Consider the following 24,319-nt stretch of genomic DNA (forward strand, 5'->3'; position numbering starts at 1 on the left):
CCGATGGAAGCTCTACACACCTACCTATAGTAGGTACCCTTTTTCTCATCCTAACCTCGACAATCTCCCCAACACAGCTACCGGTATATCACAAGCGACCTGATGCAGACCAGCTATCTCCATTTCAACCAGATCTGTAACCCATCCTTACCTACATCATGTCTACCAACTCCTTCCCTCCACCACCACACACTACAGGTTGCTCAGACAACTCATTCTAACCTCATCATGTTAAATTTTGCCTCTACTATTATGCTTCATCAACCTGTCCTCTGCTTACAGCAGCTTACTCCTCTCAGAGTAAGCCAAGAATTTCCCTCGCCTTCCAAAATTCTTCTTCTTTCTCTTGACCCAACCCTTTCCATTCGGCAAAGCAAAGAGCTTTACCGATACCGAGTCCGGGACACCAGTCTCTCTCTCTCTCTGACCCAGTCGGGCCAGTACCTCCTACTCACTGGAATTCGCTACTATCAACTTCTATTTACCTCCTCATGCAGGCTACCACCGTACCAGTACATTTTAGGGGTTCATCCTTACGTGATGCTCTCTTCCAAGTTGGAACCTGGTTTGGCTGTCCAGATCTCTCTAGATATATCCATCCTTATCACCAGCCTTAATAATCATGCATTTCATATGTACTACTTGTAGGATTTGACAACACTGGTCAAGGACCAACTATCCTTGGGGTCATAGCCCAGACAAGTTCTGGGCAATCTCAAACGAACAGGGATCTAGGATGGCTTTTAAATTTTTCTCCTTCATTGTATCGCTTTAGCTATCTATACACAGTTCTCTCGATGATGTTAAGACGATTATTATGCATTTCTTTTTCTAAATATGGTGAAATGCAGCTCGACTACAGCTCTTAAAATTTTAGGTGGCGTTTCAGTTAATAGTTGTGGAGAACCAACTATGTTTGACATATGACTGGACGTCGGTGACATGTCAGTGGTGGTGTCACCATGACTTTGCTTGTTGACTTGTCGATAGACCACGCCCACAACTACATCCCCGATACGTTCATTACGTTAAATACATTACTATGACAGCTGAGAAGTAAAATTTATTAAGTATTTACGTCCTTTTATTATTACCAGTATTAAGAATTAGTGGGATAATTTTATTTAAAATGATGTAGCTGATGTTTTTATTAAAATATAGCATCGATACTTTAAAACCTTGCTTAGTGAACTGCATCTTTAAGTGAGCGAAGTTGCAAAATGTTTCATTGTCATTAGAAATATGAGACGGTAAGGCCTGCCATTTAGTGACTTTCGAACGAAATTCACTGAAATCGGGTGACTTGCCGCAACGTTTACAAAGAATGCCAATCAACCTATCTCTTCCATTAGACAGCTGACATCAAATACGAATGCTGTAGTATGTGACTACCATATTTTTAGCTCTTACACATGACTTTCTTACCATCATATATGACATAAATAGGATCTGAAGAACATATATATTCACTTTATTTTACATCGAATTCACTCAACCTTGGGAATATCATCCGTAAGGAGAATTATATACGTTAAACGCATTTAGCCTGTCTAAAGATTCGAATCTACACCCTTTGGTACCAGAGAGGCCTTCGGATCTCTCCAATTGTAAGTAGGGAGAAATATATGTTGATTTGAACTCTTCTGTACATGTTCCTGCTGAGTTCATCTTAGTGTTTTTAGTCTTCAGTAAAAGATCAGTGAATAACAACCATGGTACCAGTTGCGAAATTTACACGTGGCTATTTGTGATAGTTTTTATCACTAAAATGCACTTATTATTATTAAACACACACACACACACACACTTGACTGGCGGCCAATCATGATACTTGTGGGTGGAACATGTTGAAGATTTTAGGCTATTCATAGTAGCAGCTGCTATTCATCCTCACAATGATTTTCAAAAAAAGGAAAAAATCAAGGCCTTTCATTTCTTGCATTACTTTTGCGCCAATTACAGTATATTACATAACCCTTTACGTGCCTTACTCCCCTCTTATCTCCAACTAGGCTACTTCTAGATTATGCACTCTTCATATTAACCTATCATTTTTCATTTTTCCATATGACCTAACTACCTCAAAATGTTTTGATCCATTTTAAACCCTTATAATACTTTTACCTCTCTCCTCATTTATAACCTTATTAATTCTTTCAAAACATATACTACGCAAATTGCTAATTTCGACGGCTTTATTATATTTTCTCTCATTTTCATTCAACATCCACACTTCACTTCTATGAAACAGTTGAGTCAACAATTTCCTCATACATTCCTGCGTTAGCTTCAAACCCCTTTCTTGGGTGACTCGCCTTTTTTGTCAATTATATCTTCTTCAATACTATTAACACCTATTGTTCCATGTCCCTAGTTACTATTTACTCTCGTTTTCCTTCTCTTGATCACAATTACTATGTATAATTTCCTTGCAAATGCTTTGAAACCCCTTTTTTTACACCCCCCCCCCCTCTACATGGTGTTATTCATCTATCGATCTATGTACTGTACATTATATGTATACTGTATAAATATACATATGATATACAGTAAACACGCAGATATATAGATAACTTATTGAAGGGTCTAACATGCACCTTAAGAAGGGGAGAACTGTGATAGAATTCAGATGAATGAATCCCGAATTAAAGGGAAACAGATACGGTAGATAATCATGAAATTGAGGACTAATATAAAGAATCTGATTGACACGAGACTTTATGCCTTTCTATTATTGTTATTCATTCTAGGGAGGATGCATGAGGGGCACTTTTCTAGGCCTCGAAAAGATGGGAGTTGACAAAGGAGGAGCCGGAGGCACCATCGTCAACATATCTAGCATCGCTGGCCTCAAGGTAGTGCCCTTTGGTCCTACTTATGCGGCAACAAAACACGCTATTGTTGGACTCAGCAGAAGTGTCGGGGTAAGAATTGTAAAATTGATTCTTTGACTCACAGTAATTTTGTATTCCATGTCGACAGGATGGATGGTTTGATGTTAATTGCATAGTTTATTAGATGGTTCTATATAGATTTTACACATGTATCATGAAAAGAGGTAGGAGGTTGCTTTGAAACAAATGTGTGCCGGTGTTTTGAGCAGCTGATGTTTACTTTGCGAGTCTTATAATAGATTAATTTTGATGGCCAACTTTGGGAATTTAATAACCCATTAGAAAATCATAACTGCAAAGGAAAATGTAATTGATAATACTTTAATAGAAATAATGGAAAATATACGATGCAAATAGGCCTATATTGTTTTTTCAAAGAAAGAATTGCCTAGGAAGTTAATAACAGTGTTATTACTAGTGTCTCCTATCTAATTCAGAAATACTTCAAGTAAGGTGTATAGGGATTTCAAAGTTCCCTGATAAATAGCGTGTAATTTGCTCAGTACAATAAATTGCGTCTTTGTTCAAAACTTAAAATAACAATTGAATGTTAACTTACCTGAAATCACTCAGTCATATACATGAGTATCAGAGTAGATGAAAGCCCTTCATATATAAAGTATCAAAATCAGGCTAAGAGGACTGGGCATCAGTTATTAAGCAGTCCAATGTTTTCCTTCCTGGCCATGTCTTATCTGCTATCATTCTAATTAATTGCATTGTTAAATGTTTGTCCTTAATTCCATTTGTATATTTGCAGCATGACTTCCATTACGCCTACACCAAAGTCAAAGTCCAGTGTCTGTGTCCAAGCTTTGTACAAACACAACTTATTGTCAACTCAAAGAGTACGGCCTTCTCTCCACAAACCGCAGCTGTATTAGAAAAGATTGGCGGAACTTTTAAATACATGACGTGAGTAATATGAATTTTGCCTTTATATTGTGCAGTAGACCTTATTCTGGCTTTCATATAAAACGGATTTTGAGCGAAGCGAAAAATCTATTTTTGGGTGAGACAGCCATGGCGTCCTGATGGAAGGATCCTTTTTGGTAGCTTCCTTGGGTAATCACTACTAGGATTTTCCCAGAGAATTAAACCACAGGTTATCACAGAATTCCAACTTCTGGAGCGAGTATCCTAAAGGTTTCCCCTTAAGACATCGTGTAACAACAGGGGACACGCATGTATAGACGTGCCACATAGCTATCTGCACCCCATATAGAGTTAACGCTTCAATATGGAGGACAGGGAGTGGCTGGGAGCTGAGCCGCAGCCGATCTAGATGTGGCGATATCGGTACTCGCGATGTAAACAGACGGACGCCATTGCTTTTGATGACGTCACGTCCGTCCTCATTCCGAAAGTCTGGAGCTCGCTCATCACCATGATACAGCGGCGCAGGGCGGGACCTGATAACAGACAGGGTGGGTCCATCAGGACGCCATGGCTATCTCACCCAAAAATAGATTTTTCGCTTCGCTCAAAATCCGTTTTTTGGGCTCAAGCCATGGCGTCCTGATGGAAGAGTACCAGAGAATTAGTGTATCGTGGTAGACTTTTTCCCTTTATAAGTGAGTGCTAAAACATTGAGCCGAAAGCATAGTGGTCTATACTAGAGCTACCGTGAGGCAGTTGCCTTCCTGCCCCCCTGGCATGGAAGTCCCCACGGGCTATGCTAAGATCAAAGTGGTCATGGGAAGGCTATTCATATAGGCTGAAGGAACAATGAGATCCATAAGATAAGTCAGAGCGATTTGGTATTCGCGTCGAAACAAACTTGAAGAAGTGGTGGTTGAACACTTCGTGTATGGAGTTGACTCATCTTCATAATTGAGTAAGTATTCGCTAAGGAGACTTACTTGCTCTATATAAATAAATGCCCGGAGTAAATCCTGGCATTTTCCTTAACCAGGAATAAAGGGTAATAAAACTATGACAAATAGTATATTTCATAGTAAGAAAGGAGCAAGGGAGACGCACAAGTAATAAAATAGACATTTTATTATATAATTGCAGGTAAATCAATACACGTCATGCAATAAATAGTAAAAAACATTTACATTGATAAAAATGTACATAGTCATAAAGGCGTGCTCTTGAGTCTGAAAGGGAAGAATCAAGTATTAGTAGGCACTCGTTCTACGGAACGTTAGTCTTTATGTAACACACGTCATGCACGTGGCATGTAGCACTCATGTGGTAATCTACTATGACATTTCACCTGAGGTAAGAACAGTTAAAGAAAACACAAGGTGGTTTCTGCTTCACTACGTATCACTTGAGGGTCAACATAGGCACCCGACGAGTTAGAGTCCCTAATAACTCACTGTTCTAAGCAGAGTTCAGAGCAGGTTTCATAACACTACCTGCGGCTACCACAAAATGTTTCACTTCGTGCACTTGTTTCGCATAATGTTTAAAGAAAACACGCGAGGATTTCCAGCCTGTATAGTTCTTGAGGCTTTCGAAATCCATACTCTGAAAGAAATTCAGAGACGAAGCGACTTTCCTAGGATCATGACCAGCGGGTGTACTGTCTGGATCCGCTCTGCGAATGAAGTAGGTGATTTTTGCTCTCAATTGTTTTAGTGACAGGTTGCTGCCCGATGTTTCTCCTTTGAAGAGTTGGCCTCCACCAAAGTTTGAAGTTCTATGAAGATAGACCTTAAGGCTCTCTACTGGACATAGAGAGGCATCTTCCTTCAAGGGGCATATCCTCCACGGGCCCCATCGTTTGGTAGGTAATTCGTTCTTTGCGAGAAACGTCGGATCAGGGAAGAGGGAGAGGTCTCCTGAATCATTGAAAACGATATGTCCCTCTTCTCTAGATAGTGCCACTATTTCGCTGACTCGGGCTCCCGAAGCTAGAGCGAAGAGAAATATAACTTTCTGAGTCAGGTCCTTAAGAGGGCATGAATCATTGTCCAAGTTGGAGGCGAAGTGGAGAACTTTGTCTAGAGACCAAGTGATTGGTCTCGGAGGGGGTGCCGGTCGTAAACGGGCACAGGCCTTCGGTAGTTTGTTGAAGATGTCACTAGACAGATCTATTTGGAAGGCGTATGACAAAGGTCTGGTCAAGGCCGATTTGCAAGTAGAAATCGTGTTGGCTGCCAAGCCTTGTCCATGAAGGTGAATGAAGAAGGACATGCAAAAATCTATGGTGATTTTCGAGGGGTTCTTTGCCTTGACGAAGGAGACCCATTTCCTCCAAGACGATTCGTATTGCCTTCTCGTGGATTCGGTCTTGTATTCCTCGAGGAAGTCTAGACTCTTCTTCGAAATCCCAAACCTTTTCTTAGCGGCTAGGGTGAGAAAATCATGAGATGAAGGTCCTTGATTTTCGATGATGAAGCGAAGACAGTCGACTTCTGTATTTGCTGGGAGAGAACTGGGTCCAAGAGGGGGATCAGCGTTGGCTGCATCTCCAGGATCAAGGGGACCAGTTGCTGCGGGGCCACTTGGGAGCCACTAGAGCTGCTGTCCCTTTGAAGGTTCTCAATTTGGAGAGGACTTTCAGCAGAAGATTGGTGGGAGGGAACAGGTAAATCTTGGCCCATCTGTTCCAATCCAAGGTCATGGCGTCCACCGCTTCCGCTTTGGGGTCCTCGTACGGGGCTACATATCGAGGAAGTTGATGGTTGTCGCTCGTTGCGAAGAGGTCGATCTGGAGTTCTGGGACTCTGTGAGAGATGAAGGAGAATGATCTTGCGTCTAGAGACCATTCCGACTCTATCGGGTTTGTCCGAGATAGAGCATCCGCTGTCACGTTGCGGAATCCTTGTAGGTGAACTGCAGACAGGTGCCATTTCTTCCTTTCTGCCAGACGGAAGATTGTCAGGAGCACCTGATTTATCTTGGGCGATCTTGAGCCCTGGCGATTGAGACAACGCACTACCACAGAGCTGTCCAGGGTCAGGCGAATGTGTACCGACGGGGGCGGGGAGAGTTTCTTCAGCGTCAGAAGAACCGCCATGGCCTCCAAGATGTTGATGTGAAACGTCTTGAATAGGGGAGACCAAGTGCCTTGAGCCTGTTGTTGGTGGGAGTGACCTCCCCAACCCTCCAATGAAGCGTCCGTATGGATGTTGAGAGATGGAGGTGGGTGTTGGAGAGGAAGGGACCTTTTTAGGGCCCTCGCTTCTGACCACGGCTTTAGAAGAAGTCGAAGTCTGCTTGGGAGCCGTCTCTTGAGGTCTCTTCGAGCGACGGATGCGGAACGTCTCCAGACTCCCGCTGCATCCTTTAGCTGTGCACGAAGCACTGGGTTTGTGATCGAGGCGAACTGTAGAGAGCCTAGAACTTGTTCCTGCTGGCGTCTCGAGATCCGTTTGGATTTTAACAGTCGCTTGACGGACCCTGCTATTTCCTTCCTTTTCTTTGCTGGAATGGAAAGGCGGTGTGACTGAAGATTCCAGTGGATACCTAACCATTGGAACTTCTGAGCTGGAGATAGGCGAGACTTTTTCGCGTTTATCTGGAATCCCAGGTGTTCGAGAAACTGGGTAACTTTTCTGCAGGATTCTATACAATCCTCGGGCGAGGGCGCCCACACTAGCCAGTCGTCGAGGTAGGCCATCACCTGGACGTTTCGGATGCGGAGCTGTTGTACTACTGCGTCCGCTAGCTTTGTGAATATCCGAGGGGCCACGTTGAGTCCGAAGGGCATGGCCCGGAAGGCATAGCTTTTCCGTTGGAGTCGGAATCCTAGGTAGGAGGAAGCGTGATGGTTCATTGGTATGTGCCAGTATGCGTCCGCCAGGTCTATCGAGACCGTGAAAGACCCTCGAGGCAGGAGGGTTCTGATCTTTTGGAGAGTCAGCATCTTGAACTTGTCGTTCGATATGAATACGTTGAGGGGGGATAAGTCCAGAATGACTCTGAGTCTGTCTGAGTCTTTCTTGGGAACACAAAACAGTCTCCCTTGGAACCTTGTGGACTTCACCCTTCTTATCACCTTCTTGTTCAAGAGGTCTAGCACATATTCTTCCAAGAGGGGGGTTGAAGGTTGGAAGAATTGCTGGAAGGTTGGGGGTGGTTGCGCCCAGCTCCAGCCCAGACCTTTCTTGATGATGCTGTGTGCCCAGGAGTCGAAGGTCCAGCGATCCTGGAAGTGGCGGAGTCTTCCTCCCACCGGAAGCACTTCATTGCTTCTGTGGTCCCGAGGACTTGCTGCCTCGGCCGCTAGCTCCCTGTCCTCCTCTGCCTCTGGAGGGCCGGCGAGAGGAATCTCTGCCGGAACCCCTGCCTGAGCTTCTACCCTTGGGACGAAAGGTAGTGGAGTGCTGCTCGAAGGTGGGGTTGAAGGCCGGTGATGAGGGCAAAACCGGCTGTGGGACCAACTGAAAGGTCTGTGGCGGCTGAGCGACCACTTGGGGAGTAGCGGGTGCCGGAAACTGGCGTCTGTGCTGACGTTGCTGGGGTCTATGCTTCGACTGCTTCCTCTTAGGCTGAGGACCGTCATCCTGAGAGGGCTTTCTCTTCCTAGACATGCCCCATTTGTTGAGAAGGTTCCTGTTCTCAGATGCGGCCTTGTCTGTGATCTCTTTCACTAGATCAGACGGGAAGAGGTACTTGCCCCAGATGTTGGAGGCAATCAGTTTCCGGGGTTCGTGTCTGACAGTGGCACTGGAGAACACGAATTCTCTGCAGGCTCTACGAGCTCGCATGAAATGGTACAGATCCTTGACTAAGGTTGCCATGTGAGATTTGGCAAGGACCATGTAATGGTCAGGGACTCTGGTGTCACCAGCCATTACGTCCATCTGGACCTGGAGAGTGAGAGATGCTGCCAGCCTCTCCTTCGTTTCCTGTTCCCTACGAAGGAGGTGTTCGTTTAGCTTGGGGAGGTCCTCATTAAACTGACGTCCAGCAACGTCAGGATCTAGTTTGCCCACCACGAAGGTGTGTTGCACATCCTTCCAGTGTTTGGTGTCGGGCGGGGTGGCTGCGGAGAAAGGTCTGCATTCCTCCAATGCAGGGCAGGATTTCCCTTCCTCTACAGCCTTAAGGCAGGCAGCGAAGGCCTTTTCCGTGAAGGGTAGCATCACTTCATCGGGCGCAACGTAGGTGGGGTACTTCTTGCTCAGAGCTGGAAGTCCAGAGCAGGTAAAGCCTCTGCTCTTAAGCGCTTTGGCAAGCATAGCCTGGGCCTTCGAGAGATCGAACACTATTTTCTCCTTCGGTTCGGTCTCTTCCTTTGAGGATGGTTCTGAACGTAGACGGACGTAACAGTCCGGATACGCCTCAAAGCGGGGGAAGAACTCCACTTCTTCCAGGGGTATGGAACCGATCTTATCGCTGACGAAGATCTTGTCACCAGCGATGACCATATGCTCGGCGAACCGCCACGGATTGTCGCTCGAGCATGCGGGGAGGTCCTTGATGGAGATTTTGCGAGATTCCTTGGAACCTCCCATCGACCGAATGATCTTGTGAGTTTCTTGGAGCTTCTGCTCCATCACGGATTCAATGAGCCGAATCATATCCTGTGCCGTAGGTAGAGGAGTCGTGGTGGAGGACGTAGACGGGAGAGACACTTCCGTCGGTGTAGGAGTAGGAGGGGGGATGGAGGGAGGGGCATCCTCCTTATCGGACTCGGTATATACTACCCGGTCCTCTTCTTCATCATCCTCCCCTTCACCCTGGGCCATAAGGGTTTTCTCGGTGTCCTCCGAGATCTCTGACATGTGTTCATCATGTTCTGAATCCAGGTGACAATCACTCATGGACTGAGCCATGACAGTATCAGGTTCCACTGTGATCTGGACGACGGGGATCTGTTCAACTGGGACCACTGAGTCTGGTGAGGCCTTTGGGAACAGCAAAGACCTCATTTCTTCTGTGGCTAGGTATGGTCCAGTGGCGTTCTTTTGAAAGCCACGTACCCACTTGCGTAGGTTGTCCCGAGCAGTGTCCCGAATCTCCGCTGAGGGAGGGTCATAGAATGCTTTCTGTAGGCATTCTTGGCAGACCGAACAGGTGGTGGGGCCCCAGTACTTGAGATCCCCTCTCTTGTGAGCACAAGGGGCGTGTGTCCTACACGCCGTGTGTCCATAAAAGTGTGGCCGACGGACCGCGCAGAAGTCGTGGTCACACTTGACGTACTCCTCCTGTAAAAGAAAGAGACGATGAGTATTGTAGAGTCATAATATGGCTCGTATATAAAGTTAATTGTGATGCACAGAAGGGTGGGTGAAAGGAGACAGACGCATGCCTCGTGTAACCCGCCCGGCTGGTTGCCGTAGCATCAGACAATCCCAGGTGGCCGTAGGCCTCCATGGAAGGTGTCTTGATAATGGGAATTCCATTTAGAATTACCATATAGACTAGGCTTGAAATCTTATCAAGAAAGTCTGGGGATCATGAGATCCTAGTAAGGTTCCGGCAACCAGACGTGCCAATTACACGTAGCGTGCTGGAAAGATGAAACACGCAAGAAGACAGAGTGAAAACTGAACAAAATGCACGATTCCGTACCAATTTGTCTGCGTTAACAAGCCGTCTAGGTGCGGTTTTTAGGAGCTATCGCTAGTAGAGATAGCTGAGAGAAGGGGTGCAAGGCATCTTGCCGCCTCCAGACTGGTCCGGCATACCCCCGGCACGCCGGAAGCCGCTCGAGCAGAGTTTCTGGCATTCAAGAATGATCATTCTATGGTCAAAAGAAGCCAGGGTGGCGGCAGCCGGTAGCGGCGGCCGCCGGCAAGGAGCGGTGGTTCCGGCAGCCGGAGGCAGTCGGAGGGTGACAGGGGTAAGGATAAAGGAGCATAGCCGGGGCCGGGGGCCGGCAGCTAGTGCCGGCACTCCGGGAGGGGTCGGCAGTGTGCCGAGGCTATGAGGGAATGGAGAGGCCACGGCGGTAAGCCGGCGGCCGGCGGCGATCCCCCGGTACTCGGGGGAAGGCGGCAAGGATAAGGAAGTCACCCGTAGTGGCGGTAAGGCCGGGGTAGAGGCGGCAAGGGACAAGCACCAAAGATGGAGGTGGGATGGCAAGGCTGTACTAGCCTAGACAAGACACCTCTGGAAAAGGTACCACCATGATAGAGGTGAATCTATCATCCTAAGCAGGAGCCGCAATGGCCGGGGCTAAGGCAGTCCAAGAGAGGACAGGGTGTACCCAAAGAAGGGGTGGAGACTCTTCGTGTCGACCAAATGATAACTGACTCCATAGCACTATGGAGGGACTATGTATCAGAGCGGACAACACTGGGAGCACCACGGGGTCCAGCACTCCAGCCTAGGGTGGAGTGTAGGACAGGGGACATATGAAGCCTAACCTACTGGTAGGTTAGGCTAGGCAAGAGATAGGTTGGAGGGGGGGAAAGGGTCTTCTTATAAGAAAGGATGGGTTATGTACCAGAGCGGCCACCTAGGAAGGGAGATGCTCACCCTAACCTATAGTAGGTGGACCAAGTGAAAAACGGTGCACGCGTATATTTCAGCAAGGTACATAAACCAGCCCTCCCAACCTAACCTGGATTAGGGTCGTTAGACCCTAATCAAGGAAGGGAGAAGACGTATCGCAAGGAAAAGGTCCAGGACCGATTCAGCTTAAAGGAGGTGATCCTACCTTTAAGGTCCGCAACACTAAGGGAGGGGTCATTCCCTTAGGTGGGGAGGCGATACAGTACTCTGAGGAGTCTTGTCCTATCACATGTAATAGGATACAAGATTACCAGAGGGAAGCCCTAGGGCTAGGGATGAAGAGAGCATATAGGGGTCCTATCATAAGGTTAGGTTAGCAAGGCACTCAAGATAACCTACCCCCTATATGGTCCCTGAAGGCGAAAAACACTTGCATCACTGTCAATGGTATTGTAAAATAATGCCAAAATCTTCATAACTAACACTAGGATCACTGGAATATCATGCATTAACACTGGTATAGGCTCACTGGCCTAGGGGCTAATCAAAGCCTACTGGTATGGGGTCAGCGAAGACCCTAATTAATGCGTCAAAAACACGATATAAAGTTCCTAGCTATGAAGACTAAATAACTAATAGCGCTGATTAGTAATTTATATACCGGTAAGGCTGTTGCGGCTAACTAAATAAGGCATGCAAGCAACAGCAGCGTCATAAAATGGCGCTGACCGGTCTGGCAAAGCTCTGCCACAATTATGCAAATATCTCGAAAAGTAAGATTTACTTTAAGGCCAGAGCTTATTTAAACAATACTTTAACCTTTGTACTCAACTTTCCAGAAGAAGGTGAAGCTGACGGTTGAGACATAGCGAGGATGCAAGTAGATAAAGTCGCACAAAGGGAAAAATACGTCCAATCGAGCGAGCTACTAGCAAAGGAATGAGGACGGACGTGACGTCATCAAAAGCAATGGCGTCCGTCTGTTTACATCGCGAGTACCGATATCGCCACATCTAGATCGGCTGCGGCTCAGCTCCCAGCCACTCCCTGTCCGCCATATTGAAGCGTTAACTCTATATGGGGTGCAGATAGCTATGTGGCACGTCTATACATGCGTGTCCCCTGTTGTTACACGATGTCTTAAGGGGAAACCTTTAGGATACTCGCTCCAGAAGTTGGAATTCTGTGATAACCTGTGGTTTAATTCTCTGGGAAAATCCTAGTAGTGATTACCCAAGGAAGCTACCAAAAAGGATCCTTCCATCAGGACGCCATGGCTTGAGCCCAAAAAGACCAGATTTTCTCTAATTCATTGTATGTTTTTTTCCCCTTTGAGAAAGGACCGTATAGATGTTAGTTTGTTTCACATTTGTGAGAGTAAATTCATTTAGTCGTAAGAGGACTGTTACATCATAATGAAGTAATATTTCAAGCATAATGTCTACTCATTTTCTTTCATGAAAAAGCTTGGTTATTTGACATTGCAAGTTTTCCAAATTTTCATTGTGTAGCATTTTTTGCTAATACATTTCTTGAGGACTTATTGTGATTCAGTGCCTTCACATTCCCTCTGGTAGCATCAAAACATTCTGAATTAACCAATGTTATATAATTATCATTGCATATCTTGTAAAACCTTTGCCTTTGGATATATAGTTCCTTTCGATGTATGTATGGCCGTGAATTCAAATTTATCATTTACCAGCCATTTCATTTTAATGATAGAAATTAGCCATTGGGAGTAGGGAAATTTAGTTACAACTTGTATCATATCTATAAGATTGAGTTTGACAATTTTATATTTTTTCTTCTTATCTTCCTTTGCCGAGGAAGCTCAATTCAGTCTCTGCGGTAAACGGCTGTCACGCATCCTTTAGTAAGATCTTAGAAAGAGTATACACAGTGTATGTATGTATATGCTTCAACATAGAGCAGAGCAATAGGTGGTGAAAGTCCTTCGGGACAAATACCTCATGCCATTCTAGTTCTTTGTTGGACATCCCATGCTGCTCATGTCAGAGCATGGAATATTAGAATCTTCTGGACTCTTTTGAGAAATGAAGAGGTTTCTATCTTGTTTTCTGTTGTACATTGGAAGATTTAGTTCATTCCAAGGGTTATAAATTGTTGGTTATATTCCACTGTCTTTACCACAGAAAAGAAAAACATCATGTGGACAATTCAGATTTGGATGCTATTTCACTGAATCTAGAAAAGCTAACGTATCCTGCAGAATTTCATACCTATTCTGCCTGAAATCATTATTTTTCTTCCAATTTCCAAACTTTTAAAGCATTTTCCAATTATCTGGGTAAATTTCCCATGGTTTAAAACTCCTTTCCTCTAAATTAATCACTTAATTTCATGAACGGTATATATTGTTTATTTTGGCACCAATGACAAAGAGGGAATGGATGATCCAACCATAGTTGCACCTCTTAAAAGCAGTCCCAATCATGGCTGTTTATTCTTCTTCCAATCAGATAGCATTCCTTGGTCCATTTTGTTAGTTTACAGATACAGTAACATGATAGGTGGATTTTATGGATTCATTAATTTGATTTTGAAGACTCAACACTGGGGACATTTAGCACTTGATACCCAACTGGAGAAAAGCATAGAGTTACAATATGAAGAAGCTCTGTCCTTTACATGTAATTATGTAGTTATTGATTAATGCCAGGTTGCTTAATGTTGAATTTTCTTATATTCTTATTATAATTCGCTATAAAGCATATCTATTGAGATAGACTAGAAACAGTACAGGGAAGATTTGAAAAATATTTCTATACTGTAGGCCTACATTTTATAAATGATATCCAGTATATGTCACTTTTAAATAATTCATTATTTTATTCAGTAATTTAATCAGTCACTTACTCAGTATTTTTTTTTCTTTTTACATCATAGTTAAGTGTTTTTCTTCTGTAAATCAAGTGGATTTTTATCTTTTTTTTTTTTTTAGAAAGTAGAAAGTATAAAAGTATAAAACCTCACACAGTCGTGTTGACAAACTCTTGGAATGAAAACGGCAAGTTTTATCAATGAGGCTACATTAGACATCACAAGTTTGATTTCTGCATTAACCAAGTTCATATATACCCTTGAAGTGTTATGATGACTTCAGTGGATATGGTTATGAACATACAGTACTATATTGCGATCCATATAAATAAAAAATATTTTTTGTGTAACAAGCTTATATAACTTCTTTCCTCCTGATTCTTTGGGAGGTACCCTGCTAATTTACAACCATCTTGTATTGAATCACACCACTGTATACGTAAGGTCTTTGATTTTCTGATTTAAAGTTCTTTGACATTTTGAAATAAATAAATGATTCATACTGAATCAATTTAAAGGCATGAAGAAAATGAGTTATCTTTTGTTAGAAACCATCTTTTGAAATGCAGTATATATTGTGGGACCAGGTAAATTTGTTACAGCATAAAATGTACTTGTGTAATGATTTAGCCAGCCATTATTGGCCTTAAAATTCAATTACTGCAAATTAAAAATCTATAGTGACAGTTCCACTAGGCCAATATGGCACACACACACACCAGTTTAGCACTAAACAAGAATGATATATATCTAATTGGTACTGTCGAAGAACACGTGATTTTTTCGATGAGTATTAAAACTAGGAGACTACAATGTAAGTCGATGGTCTGTATATGAAGAAAAGTAAGGGAAGGATAAGTAGAGAAGATGCATGGGTGATGGAGAGAAAACTCTGATACATTTACAAGGAAAAATATGACTTAATATTATTAAGTGGATAATATTAGACACCATATGCATCCTTTGGAGCCACTTAAAAATAAGGAGTTGTATTCTCTGATGTAATCCAGGATGGAATGGACAAAAAAAAAAAAAAAAAAAGAAAAAAAAAAAAAAAAAAAAAAAATTCAGTCTCCAAACCTCCAGCTAAATTTTTAACCTGAAAAAGTCTTTGGTCAAATCCTGGCTACTGGTTGTCTATGACATCATGCAATTGTTTCTCCAGTATTACCTCCACTGCTGCAATTGTGAAAGGTAAATCAGAACTGGATTGGTTGAGGAGAGAGGGGAAAGTAGTTAGTTTAACTTCTTTGAAGGATGCAAACTGCACTGCCCTCGTTTCCTGTCACTGTCATGTTATGACAGACATCCCACTAATAATCCTCCTTTCTCTTACTTCAGTATCTGGACTGAGCCTGAGAGAGGGCACACGAAAGAACTGAGCAGATTGAAAGGCTTCTAAAGAAGGAATCTTCCCTACCCCCAAAACTTCAGTCATGGCTGCCTTCAAAGTCTTGGCAGCAGTTCCCTTCAAAGTCCCATAGGGCCTAAAGTAGAGTGCACAGTGGATAAGGTAGTCCAGCTGTTAATTTTCACTTTCTCCATTGCCACCTCTATGGAAAGAGCAAGGAAGAACCAGCAACATCTGTACCAAGTGCAAGAGAACTTTTTTGCAATTTGCATAATGGAAAAAAAGAAGGGACAAAATACAGTACCTCATCCTCAGGTCACAGCTGACCCATAGGTTTATAGACTGATATGCATAGAAAGTTGGTGTGTAACACCAACCTACTGAACTTTGCCCACTCCAAAGGAGACTGTAAAGTCAGCAACCATGACCAACTGGAGGTCAAGTCATGTTACTGCCAGGCTAAGGGTAGAAGAGAGACTAGCTATGGTAAGCAGTTCTTCTAGGAGGAGGACACTCCAAAATTAAACCATTGTTCTCTAGTCTTGGGTGGTGCCATAGCCTCTGTACCAGGGTCTTCCACTGTCTTGGGTTAGAGTAATCTTGCTTGAGGGTACACTTGGGCACAATATTCTATCTGGTTTCTCTTTCTCTTGCATTGTTAAAGTTTTTATAGTTTATATAGGAAATTTTTATTTAGATGTTATTACTGTTCTTAAAATATTTTATTTTTACTTTTTTTCTTTCCTCACTTGTCTATTTTCCCTGTTGGGGCCCCTGCGCTTATGGCATCCTGGTTTTCCAACTAGGGTTGTAGGTTAGCAAGTAATAATAATAATAATAATAATAAAAGAGAGGCTATGGCAACCCTTACCATGGTCCCTGGCTCCGAAATGAAATATGTATTATCCTACTCTTAAATCTCTCCAGGAGGAGGTGGTTTGTCAGCCTGCAGAATTGTCTCTCCTCTGGCAAGTAAAATCTTTGGTGTCAAGAGGCAAAACCTAGAACTCCCTCGAAATCAATGTTTGCTTTGCCATGATATCCATAGTTAGTCCATTACAAAGCAGTTTAAACGATGATTTCACCTATAGTCAATTTCTTTTAGCGATGCAGATTTGCACCGACTCGCAGCAGTGCCCTTTTAGCTCGGAAAAGTTTCCTGATCGCCGATTGGTTGGACGAGATAATTCTAACCAATCAGCGATCAGGAAAATTTTCCGAGCTAAAAGGGCACCGCTGCGAGTCGGTGCAAATCTGCCTCGATAAAAGAAATGAACTATAGTAAGGGTTCCTAAAAGACTAATCACATTAGACAATGGAAGCAAGTACCCTTTCAGGGGCTATTGTACTCACAGATGACACCTGGACATTGTATGATTATTGGGGTATTTATTGTACCATACAGTTTTACGACAAAAAACCATATGGAAGTGCCCTCCTCCCTCCATCTCACTCCTAGGTTTATAGAGGGATCAAGAGAATGACCACATAAGGTATTGAGAGGAAATCTTGATCAATACAAGCTGATGCAATGGGGTTTTATTACACACCATATGGTAACACAGTATATTATTGTTTGCAAGACATATTTTCTTCTATACAGTATATTAAAAAAAATTTCTTTTTCAGGGCTGAAACTGTGGCCAATGGGTTAATACAGCTAATAGAAGAAAGTCGGAATGGTGGATGTATGGTTGTGGAAGCTGACAAGGACCCTTATTATGTAGATGCTCCTGTTCAGTAGTAAGCTTTAATTTTAAATGTAAATTTGGTAACTAGTGCTTTGTTGTACTGTATCGTCTTTATTGAAATGCTCTTTATGAATAATTCCAGTTAATGCCTTCTTTACAGTACAAAAGCAAATCTTTGTATTTTTTTATATTCCATTGAACAACAGTTCTCATTTTCTTACCTGCAAAAGGTGCCAGGAGAGATGTAAGTGAGTAGCTCTCAGTACCCTGAAAGCTTTAGGTTACTTGTTTTATGGTGAACATCAACAAATCTTTTACTATTTCAATCCTCTTGTATAATCAGTTCTTGTTGAGCTGGTTAGTTACTTAAAAAGATGTTTCAACAGAACTGAACCAACCAATGAGCTGGGTCTAAAAAGCTAGAGCGAAAAAAAATACGCGAATTACGGTAAATATTCTTAAAATTATCTCGCTTAAAAATGACATTGGGTAAAAGGGAATTATTGCATTAACCAAAAAATTTACTTTCTGCTAAAATTCCTGACATTGTACAGTATAATAACAAAAACCGATTCGCCATCGACAACGTATGCAGGGACAGTCAACTGTAAATATTGGACTGTCGCAGAAGTGTTACAATCCGTGCACATATAGTGGTCTTGAAGATTAGAGGAGGCTGTGAGAGAATTGATGAGCTAGTATATTTGCTTTGATTGGCAACTAGACATTATTTTGGTCAATTTTATAACTTTTCCTGACATTTACAGGATTATATAACATAGATTAATGCAGTTGTTAAACTTAATAAATTATGAATAGACAGCTAAGACACTTAATGGCTTTTTAAATACTGTATACTGTACTTATAGGCAGTTAGTGCATTTATGATTTCTCTCTTATCTTACGGTATTAGTCAAGATGTTTGCATGAAAAATATTTAAGCAACTTGTTTTGTTACCTTTAATTAGTGCCATGAAAAACTTAGGATTTAATTTTTCATTTACATGACTAAGAGTATATTTAAGCTTATCAAGTCCTGTGTATACAGTTTTACTCATAATGTACATTAAATTTTTATGTGATATTTTGTTTTTGTTTCCAAGAACAATTAGCCAATATATTCTATACATTTGTATGATCCTCCATCAGCCATAGGAAAAATTTAACACTACAGTACATACTCAATGAGCCTTTTTTTTAATTAATTTGAAAAGACAATTAATACAAAAATTGTATTTTTCCTATTTTACTTACCATGGACCAATGTTAAGTAGAACCTGGAGATAGCTAGCTCCCACGACAAGGAATTTGTCCCCCCCCCCCTCAACAGGCCTAATCCCCCCCTCTCCACGTAAGTGACCCTGACCTCGCTTGTTTTCCCAGAAATGCACTAAGAAGTCCCAGGAGAACCTTTCCAGGTCAAAGACCTCCAGTCTACTCCCAATCCTGGAATCAACTCCAACCGATAAGGTCTATCGAGGGGAGGGATGGGGGGCAGTAACAAGAGTGGTCCATGGTAAGTGTTAGGAAGAATACCACTTTTGTAGAAATTGTCATTTGTTCAAACACGGACTTACCACAGAACCACTGTTGAGGAGACTCAGATTTAGGAAGTGGGTAAAAGATACCCCGGTAGAAGAGGTGCAGTGAAGGTTGAGGAGAGGGGAAAGGCCTGTCGGGAAAATGAATCATAATTAAGGTGAACAACATAGCAAAATCAGTCAGAGGAACACTCACCAAGACATTTTTTTTCTTCAAGTCAGAGGAATACTCACCAAGACGTCTTCTTACTACCCCTCACCGTTCCATATGGTGTGGCCAATTCACAGGGCGCTGTTAGATCCTCTGCAGTGAGACCACGACCAGGCTGAGTTTGAATCCTTCCTGAGACCTGAGAGAACACTCCTCGAGATAGTGTGCCGTAAAGGTTGATTGTCTCCTCCATACACCCGTTCTCAACTCCTGGGCGACTACCATGTTCTTTTCGAAGGCCAATGAGGTGCCAATACCCTTGATGTCATGTGGCTTGGCGACCTGGGCAAGGACTCCCCACGGATCGTCTCTCTTAGCCAGAAAGAGATGGTGTTCTTAGAGATTGCCTTATTCACCTTCCCCGTAGTCATGAACAGGTCAGAGGCCCCGCTACTTCCTCCAACTCTTGTTAGGAAGGCTTTGGTTCTTCGGAGCATACTTCCATCCCCAGATACACCATCCTTGTCGTTGGGGACTTTTCCCCAATGAAGACCACTCCCAGTTCCAGACACAAGGCCACCAACTTGTCCCTCTGCCTTGACAACTCCTCCCAAGACTCCGAGAAGAGCAACCAATCATTGAGGTACCTCAGGAGCCTCATCTCTCTCTTGTGGGCCCACTGGGAGACCAGGGTAAAGACTAGTGAAAACCTGAGGCGCTGTCGACAGTCCTAAGCAGAGGGTGCGGAATTGGACTATCTCTTCCTCTCCCCTCAAACTTGAACTGGAGAAACTTACTGCTGTAGGGGTGTGCCGGAACTTGAAAGTAGGCGTCCTTGAGGTCTAGGGATAACATAAAATCCCCTTCCCTGATAGCTGCCAGAATCGTGCTCGGCGTCTCCATCTTGAAGGCGGTCTTGGCGATGAGAGGTTGATGATTGGGCGCCATGCACCTGAAGGTTTCTCCACAAAGAACAGATGACTGAAGAATCCTGGAGGCTCAGGAGCCACGGGCTGGATACCATGCTCTGTATTTCCCCTTCCAAGGCCCTCTTTCATACTTCTTCCTTGGGCCGCAGCGATACCGCCTCAGGGGAAGGGGATCTGGTAACCATCCCGCAGGACTTGAACCGTCCATGGGTCTGCTCCTGCCTCCATCCACTTTCTCAATCTTCCGTTGAGGCATCCCCCTACCCCGGAAGGGCACATGGGAGAGGGCCCTTGCACCATACCACCTCTTGAAGAACCATCCATTATGGGGACCCTGGTTGGCTGGGAAGCTGCTGCGATGAGTGACTGGGGACGCCTTGTGTCATCCAGTGGGGGCCTGCGAAGGGGGGCCCCAGTAAGTGGCAGGAGATGCTTAACTCTGTGGAGGAAGTGGGGTCGGCTACCTAACTGGGCCCTGGGCCTAATGTACTCCCGCGGTCGGTACCAGGAGCAGGACGACGAGGATGCCTTATGCAGCATTACGTCCTGGCTCTCCCTCCTCCACTTGACAAGGGCCTCTTCAACCTTGTCCTCTGGAAAGAGAGTCCCTGACTATGGAGGCATTTTTGTGAGCTCTCAGTTCCCTGTCTAGGAGGTTCTTGGGCATCCTGTGGAGGATGGACTCCCTCCTTTGCAGCACCCAGTTCGACGCCGCGGTGTAAGACAGTCCTGTTAAAAAGGATAGCCCTCACTCCGGAAAGTGCCAGCTCCACTAACTGGTCCTTGGCCGGGCAGCTCCGGATGTCTTGTCCAGGACGAAGGATACGACGGCCGTGGACCAGAGGTCCAACTATGAGGCCGCATTACCTGTGGCCTAAGATGCCGCTTCATGGCCATTGCTTCTCATACCGTGAAGCCGAAGGAACCTCAGGACAGTCTCTCCTGTGGACTCCGGAGCTAGGGCCGCCAAGTTCTCCTCCGAGGCTCAGTGCCCTTGACTGGGGCCCTCTGGAGTGTAGAAGCACCTGTGCTTCACCTCCAGGAAGGGGAGGAGCTTCAAAAAATTACTAGATCTGTGAGCCGTCCCAATCATGGGCAAATATTAATCAACGGTAAATCAAAGAGACGAGGATTTAATTACCTTAAATGAATACTGAATGAGTGCTCTTACAGGTATTTAATACAAATTTAGGCTTGGACGGGAGAGAGACTACAGCAAAGGGAGACTTATCTACTTTACTTTATCATGGTAATAAAATAATAGTCCTTATCTTTCAAAGGGCCTCAAACGAGAATGGACATTAGCCGTTAGTCGTGGCTATCTTCGAACTGCTCGAAGGCGTAGGAGTTTTGGGCGGCCTAGATTGTGGCCGCCTTAGGGGGGTCGATCCCATCTGGCCGAGGGGGTCCTGGGTATGGCTACGCCCCTCAAATCTATGTCAACATCCTCTCTTTGCTGTAATCTTCACCCTCCTTGCCTGTAATGATGAAACTGAAAACAACAATGGTCTAATCATCATTTGTCAGATGCCAGGTAAGCTGACATGATGTCTGACAGACAAAGCAAAACAGTAGCAGAGTTCAACGAACACCATCTCATTACCCAAGTAAAAATCTTTTTTTTTTTTTTTACTTGTGACAGACCCCTTCAGCTCCGACGTGGCAGAAGTAATAGCCTTCAACCTCTGTCCGATGTCTTGGGAGAGTGGCAGGGCCAAGGAGGGTCTTTCCTCCCCTGGGGCTCCGAACCGGCGTTCCAGAACAGTGGAATCATGCTGTGTCTGCAAGGGAGAGGCCTCTAGAATGTCGATGAGCCTCCGAATGAGGCTGAGGACCCTGCGGAAGGAGGAAGCTTCCTCGACCATCTCGTCCTCATGGTGGTCCCTCGACCCCGCCTTGGAAGCCAACTCTTCGGTAGCAGGAACTCCTATCGGAGGCCCCTCCCACGGGACTGGGGAAGGAATGCCCCGGTGATCCGGCCGAAGGATCTCTATGCTGCTTAGCCGCTAGTGCGGGACCTAAAGACACTATCTTTCCTCTCACGGTCCGCTGTCCCTTTTCGACGTGCCCGCTCAGAGGCGGCAGAAAAAGGATATGCAGTGACATCCAACGACGATAACTCCTCCCAATGGGCGTGTCAGACTGTGTCCGCTGCTCCCCACACCGGGAAGAGGTCCCTTATAAGGGACCTGAACGGGGTTCTTGGGTGACCCGAGTAGGTCTCTTTGCCCCATGAGGGGAGATCGGCGTCTGGGAACCACTGAGCAGAAGCTGAAGCCACCGCCACATGAGCAGAAGGAGGAACATCTACCAATGGAGGCGCAGAGGCCGTGCAGGCAGCCAGTGGATATAAAGCTGAAAGGCCAATACGAGCAGAAGACTGGTGGCCTGGTTGGGTGGTCCCCAGCAAGGGAGCCTGGGCAGACAGCCCAGGCTATGCGGCGGGAAACTGGCCTGGTTGGGCAGCAGGCCAAGATGTCAGCAGGTACATGGGCCACGTGGTCCACACATGGAGCTGCTAGCCGGGGTGGAGGACAGTCCACTGAGAAAGTCGCGCCGCCTTGGAGCTCACACTCACACCTCGCCACCATCTCCCTCAACGGCACTGATACATCCGTGGTCAGCCCTGGTGAGGGAAGGACAAAATCCCGGAAGAACTGGGGAGATAAGGGGGAGCTTGACTCCCAGCCACGGAGGGGGAGACACGAGGCCCTGACATGTTCCCGTTAGAAACCATAGGCAGCACTGGAGACAAAGAGGTCCCCAAAACACTGGGAACCATAGAACAGGCCGAGACCCAATACCCTTCCTCGAGGGTGACCTGTCCTCCTTTGACTTCTTACATTTTTTGGTGGCCATCTTGACCCACTGAACATCGTTCCACCCCACACACTTCTCAGGTGTATCACTCGAGAAACACACCTGACCCTGACATGAAGTACCTGTACACAGAACGTGAAAATCAACCCCACGTGTGATAGGAAAGTTGCACACAACTTCCATTAACACCTGGAGAACAATACTGCACACGCACAGACTTCATACTTAGCGAACACGCAAGGGTACACAAAGTCGCACAAGAACGCGAAAGCAATATGCTCTAACAAGGGAAAAACTACAATCGCGAGAGAAGCAGGAAAGTTGATGTGTGTTAACAACCAGTAGAAAGGAAGCCTTTGACCTGGGAATTTTCTCCAGGGGCTTCTTAGTGCATTCTGGGAAAACAAGTGAGGTCGGGGTCGCGGGAGCTATCTAGCTCCAGGTTCTCCTTAACAGTCATCCGTGGTAAGTCCGTTTTGGAACAAACATCAATATAAAAATTGATGAGGCTGTTCCAATGTTCTGAGACCCATAAAACCAGAACACTTTCAACCTACAATTACCTGGTAACGGCAACCTAAGATCTAATAAAAAATGTTATGCACATTCCAATTCTAAAGAAGTGCTACTGGATGGAGATTAGCCAATAGATGCAGCAATATCACAAAAATTAAAAAAAAAAAAATTATTTTTCATATCTGTGCAAACCCTGAGTTGTTTAATAAGAGTATGATATTAACTAAGTTGGAACTCTGCTGATAAAATTCATAATGTGGTGGTAGTTACTGGCAGGGGGCGTCAAGTCCCGCCCAACGCACGGGGCACTGAACAGCCACTCTAACTTTAACCTATGATTTGTGGGGCATTGAGGCAAGAAGTGCAACTTAAAGGACTCAGGTTTATTTAGTTAGGTGAAATATAAATCTTCTAAAAGTTTTTGTTCCTTCACAAACAAAATCCTTCACCCTTTAATAAGAAACTTATCCTTGGGAGGGAAGAAAGTTCCTATTTATCAAACTGGTTGGTTTAAAAGATGTCAAAGCACTTGGACCTGAAAAAGGAGCTGAAGTAATGACTTCAGCCAACATCCTTAACTACCTTGGAAAAACTGTCTCATGTTAGGGTTAGGTTTCTAGCAAGAAAATTGGTAGTCACAGGAAAACAAGGTGGTATCTCATTTTACGAATTTAATCCATTCTAGGAGTGAGTATGTAAACCAAAAAAATTTTTTTCTATAAGGTAAATTGACTCGATATGCCCACATGTCCATGAATAAACACACAGTATATACTAATTTATAAAGGTTTGTAATGTTATTTAAAGAGCAAATTATAACCCCCTAACATAAAAAACGAACACAAATTGATACCGATTTAAAATTGAAAATAGAAATATTGACAAATTAACTCAAACTTTACCTTTATGGAAATTCCGGCAAGAGACGAGAGAGGAGGTGGTGGTGATACTGTTTGTCAAGAAAAGTTTCTCATCCTGCAGGTGCACAAGAGTCCGCAATTAGCGGAACATAGGCGTTAAGTTGAGAACGTTCCTCCTACAAAACCAATCAGTGAAAACTACCCACTTTCTTGGTAAATTGCTGTTGAAGATTTTCGGAGGTATCCAAAGCAGAGTTGTTTCGCAGGTGGTTTCAAAAAGCCTCTCCCTGAGGAGATGCTGGATAACCAACCGTGAAGAAACAGCTAGCTCACTAAACTGTGGTAGTTCTTTACGCGT

The 24,319-nt window shown here is 44.3% G+C and overlaps 1 protein-coding gene across 4 annotated transcripts in view; it reads left to right on the forward strand.

Annotated features, from left to right (window-relative positions):
- LOC137641556 (15-hydroxyprostaglandin dehydrogenase [NAD(+)]-like) overlaps positions 1 to 18,226 on the forward strand; it is a 91,441-nt gene extending 73,215 nt beyond the window's left edge. For all 4 annotated transcript variants that reach the window (XM_068374234.1, XM_068374236.1, XM_068374233.1 and 1 more), the window contains 3 exons: positions 2,751 to 2,924; positions 3,655 to 3,809; positions 17,083 to 18,226. In XM_068374234.1, the coding sequence (XP_068230335.1) occupies positions 2,751 to 2,924; positions 3,655 to 3,809; positions 17,083 to 17,197 (444 nt within the window). In that variant the 3' untranslated portion in view covers positions 17,198 to 18,226. The remainder of the gene's footprint in view (positions 1 to 2,750; positions 2,925 to 3,654; positions 3,810 to 17,082) is intronic.
- The last annotated feature ends 6,093 nt before the right edge of the window (positions 18,227 to 24,319 follow it).

This window comes from Palaemon carinicauda, chromosome 5, assembly GCF_036898095.1.
Source record: "Palaemon carinicauda isolate YSFRI2023 chromosome 5, ASM3689809v2, whole genome shotgun sequence".
Classification (NCBI taxonomy): Eukaryota; Metazoa; Arthropoda; class Malacostraca; order Decapoda; family Palaemonidae; genus Palaemon; species Palaemon carinicauda.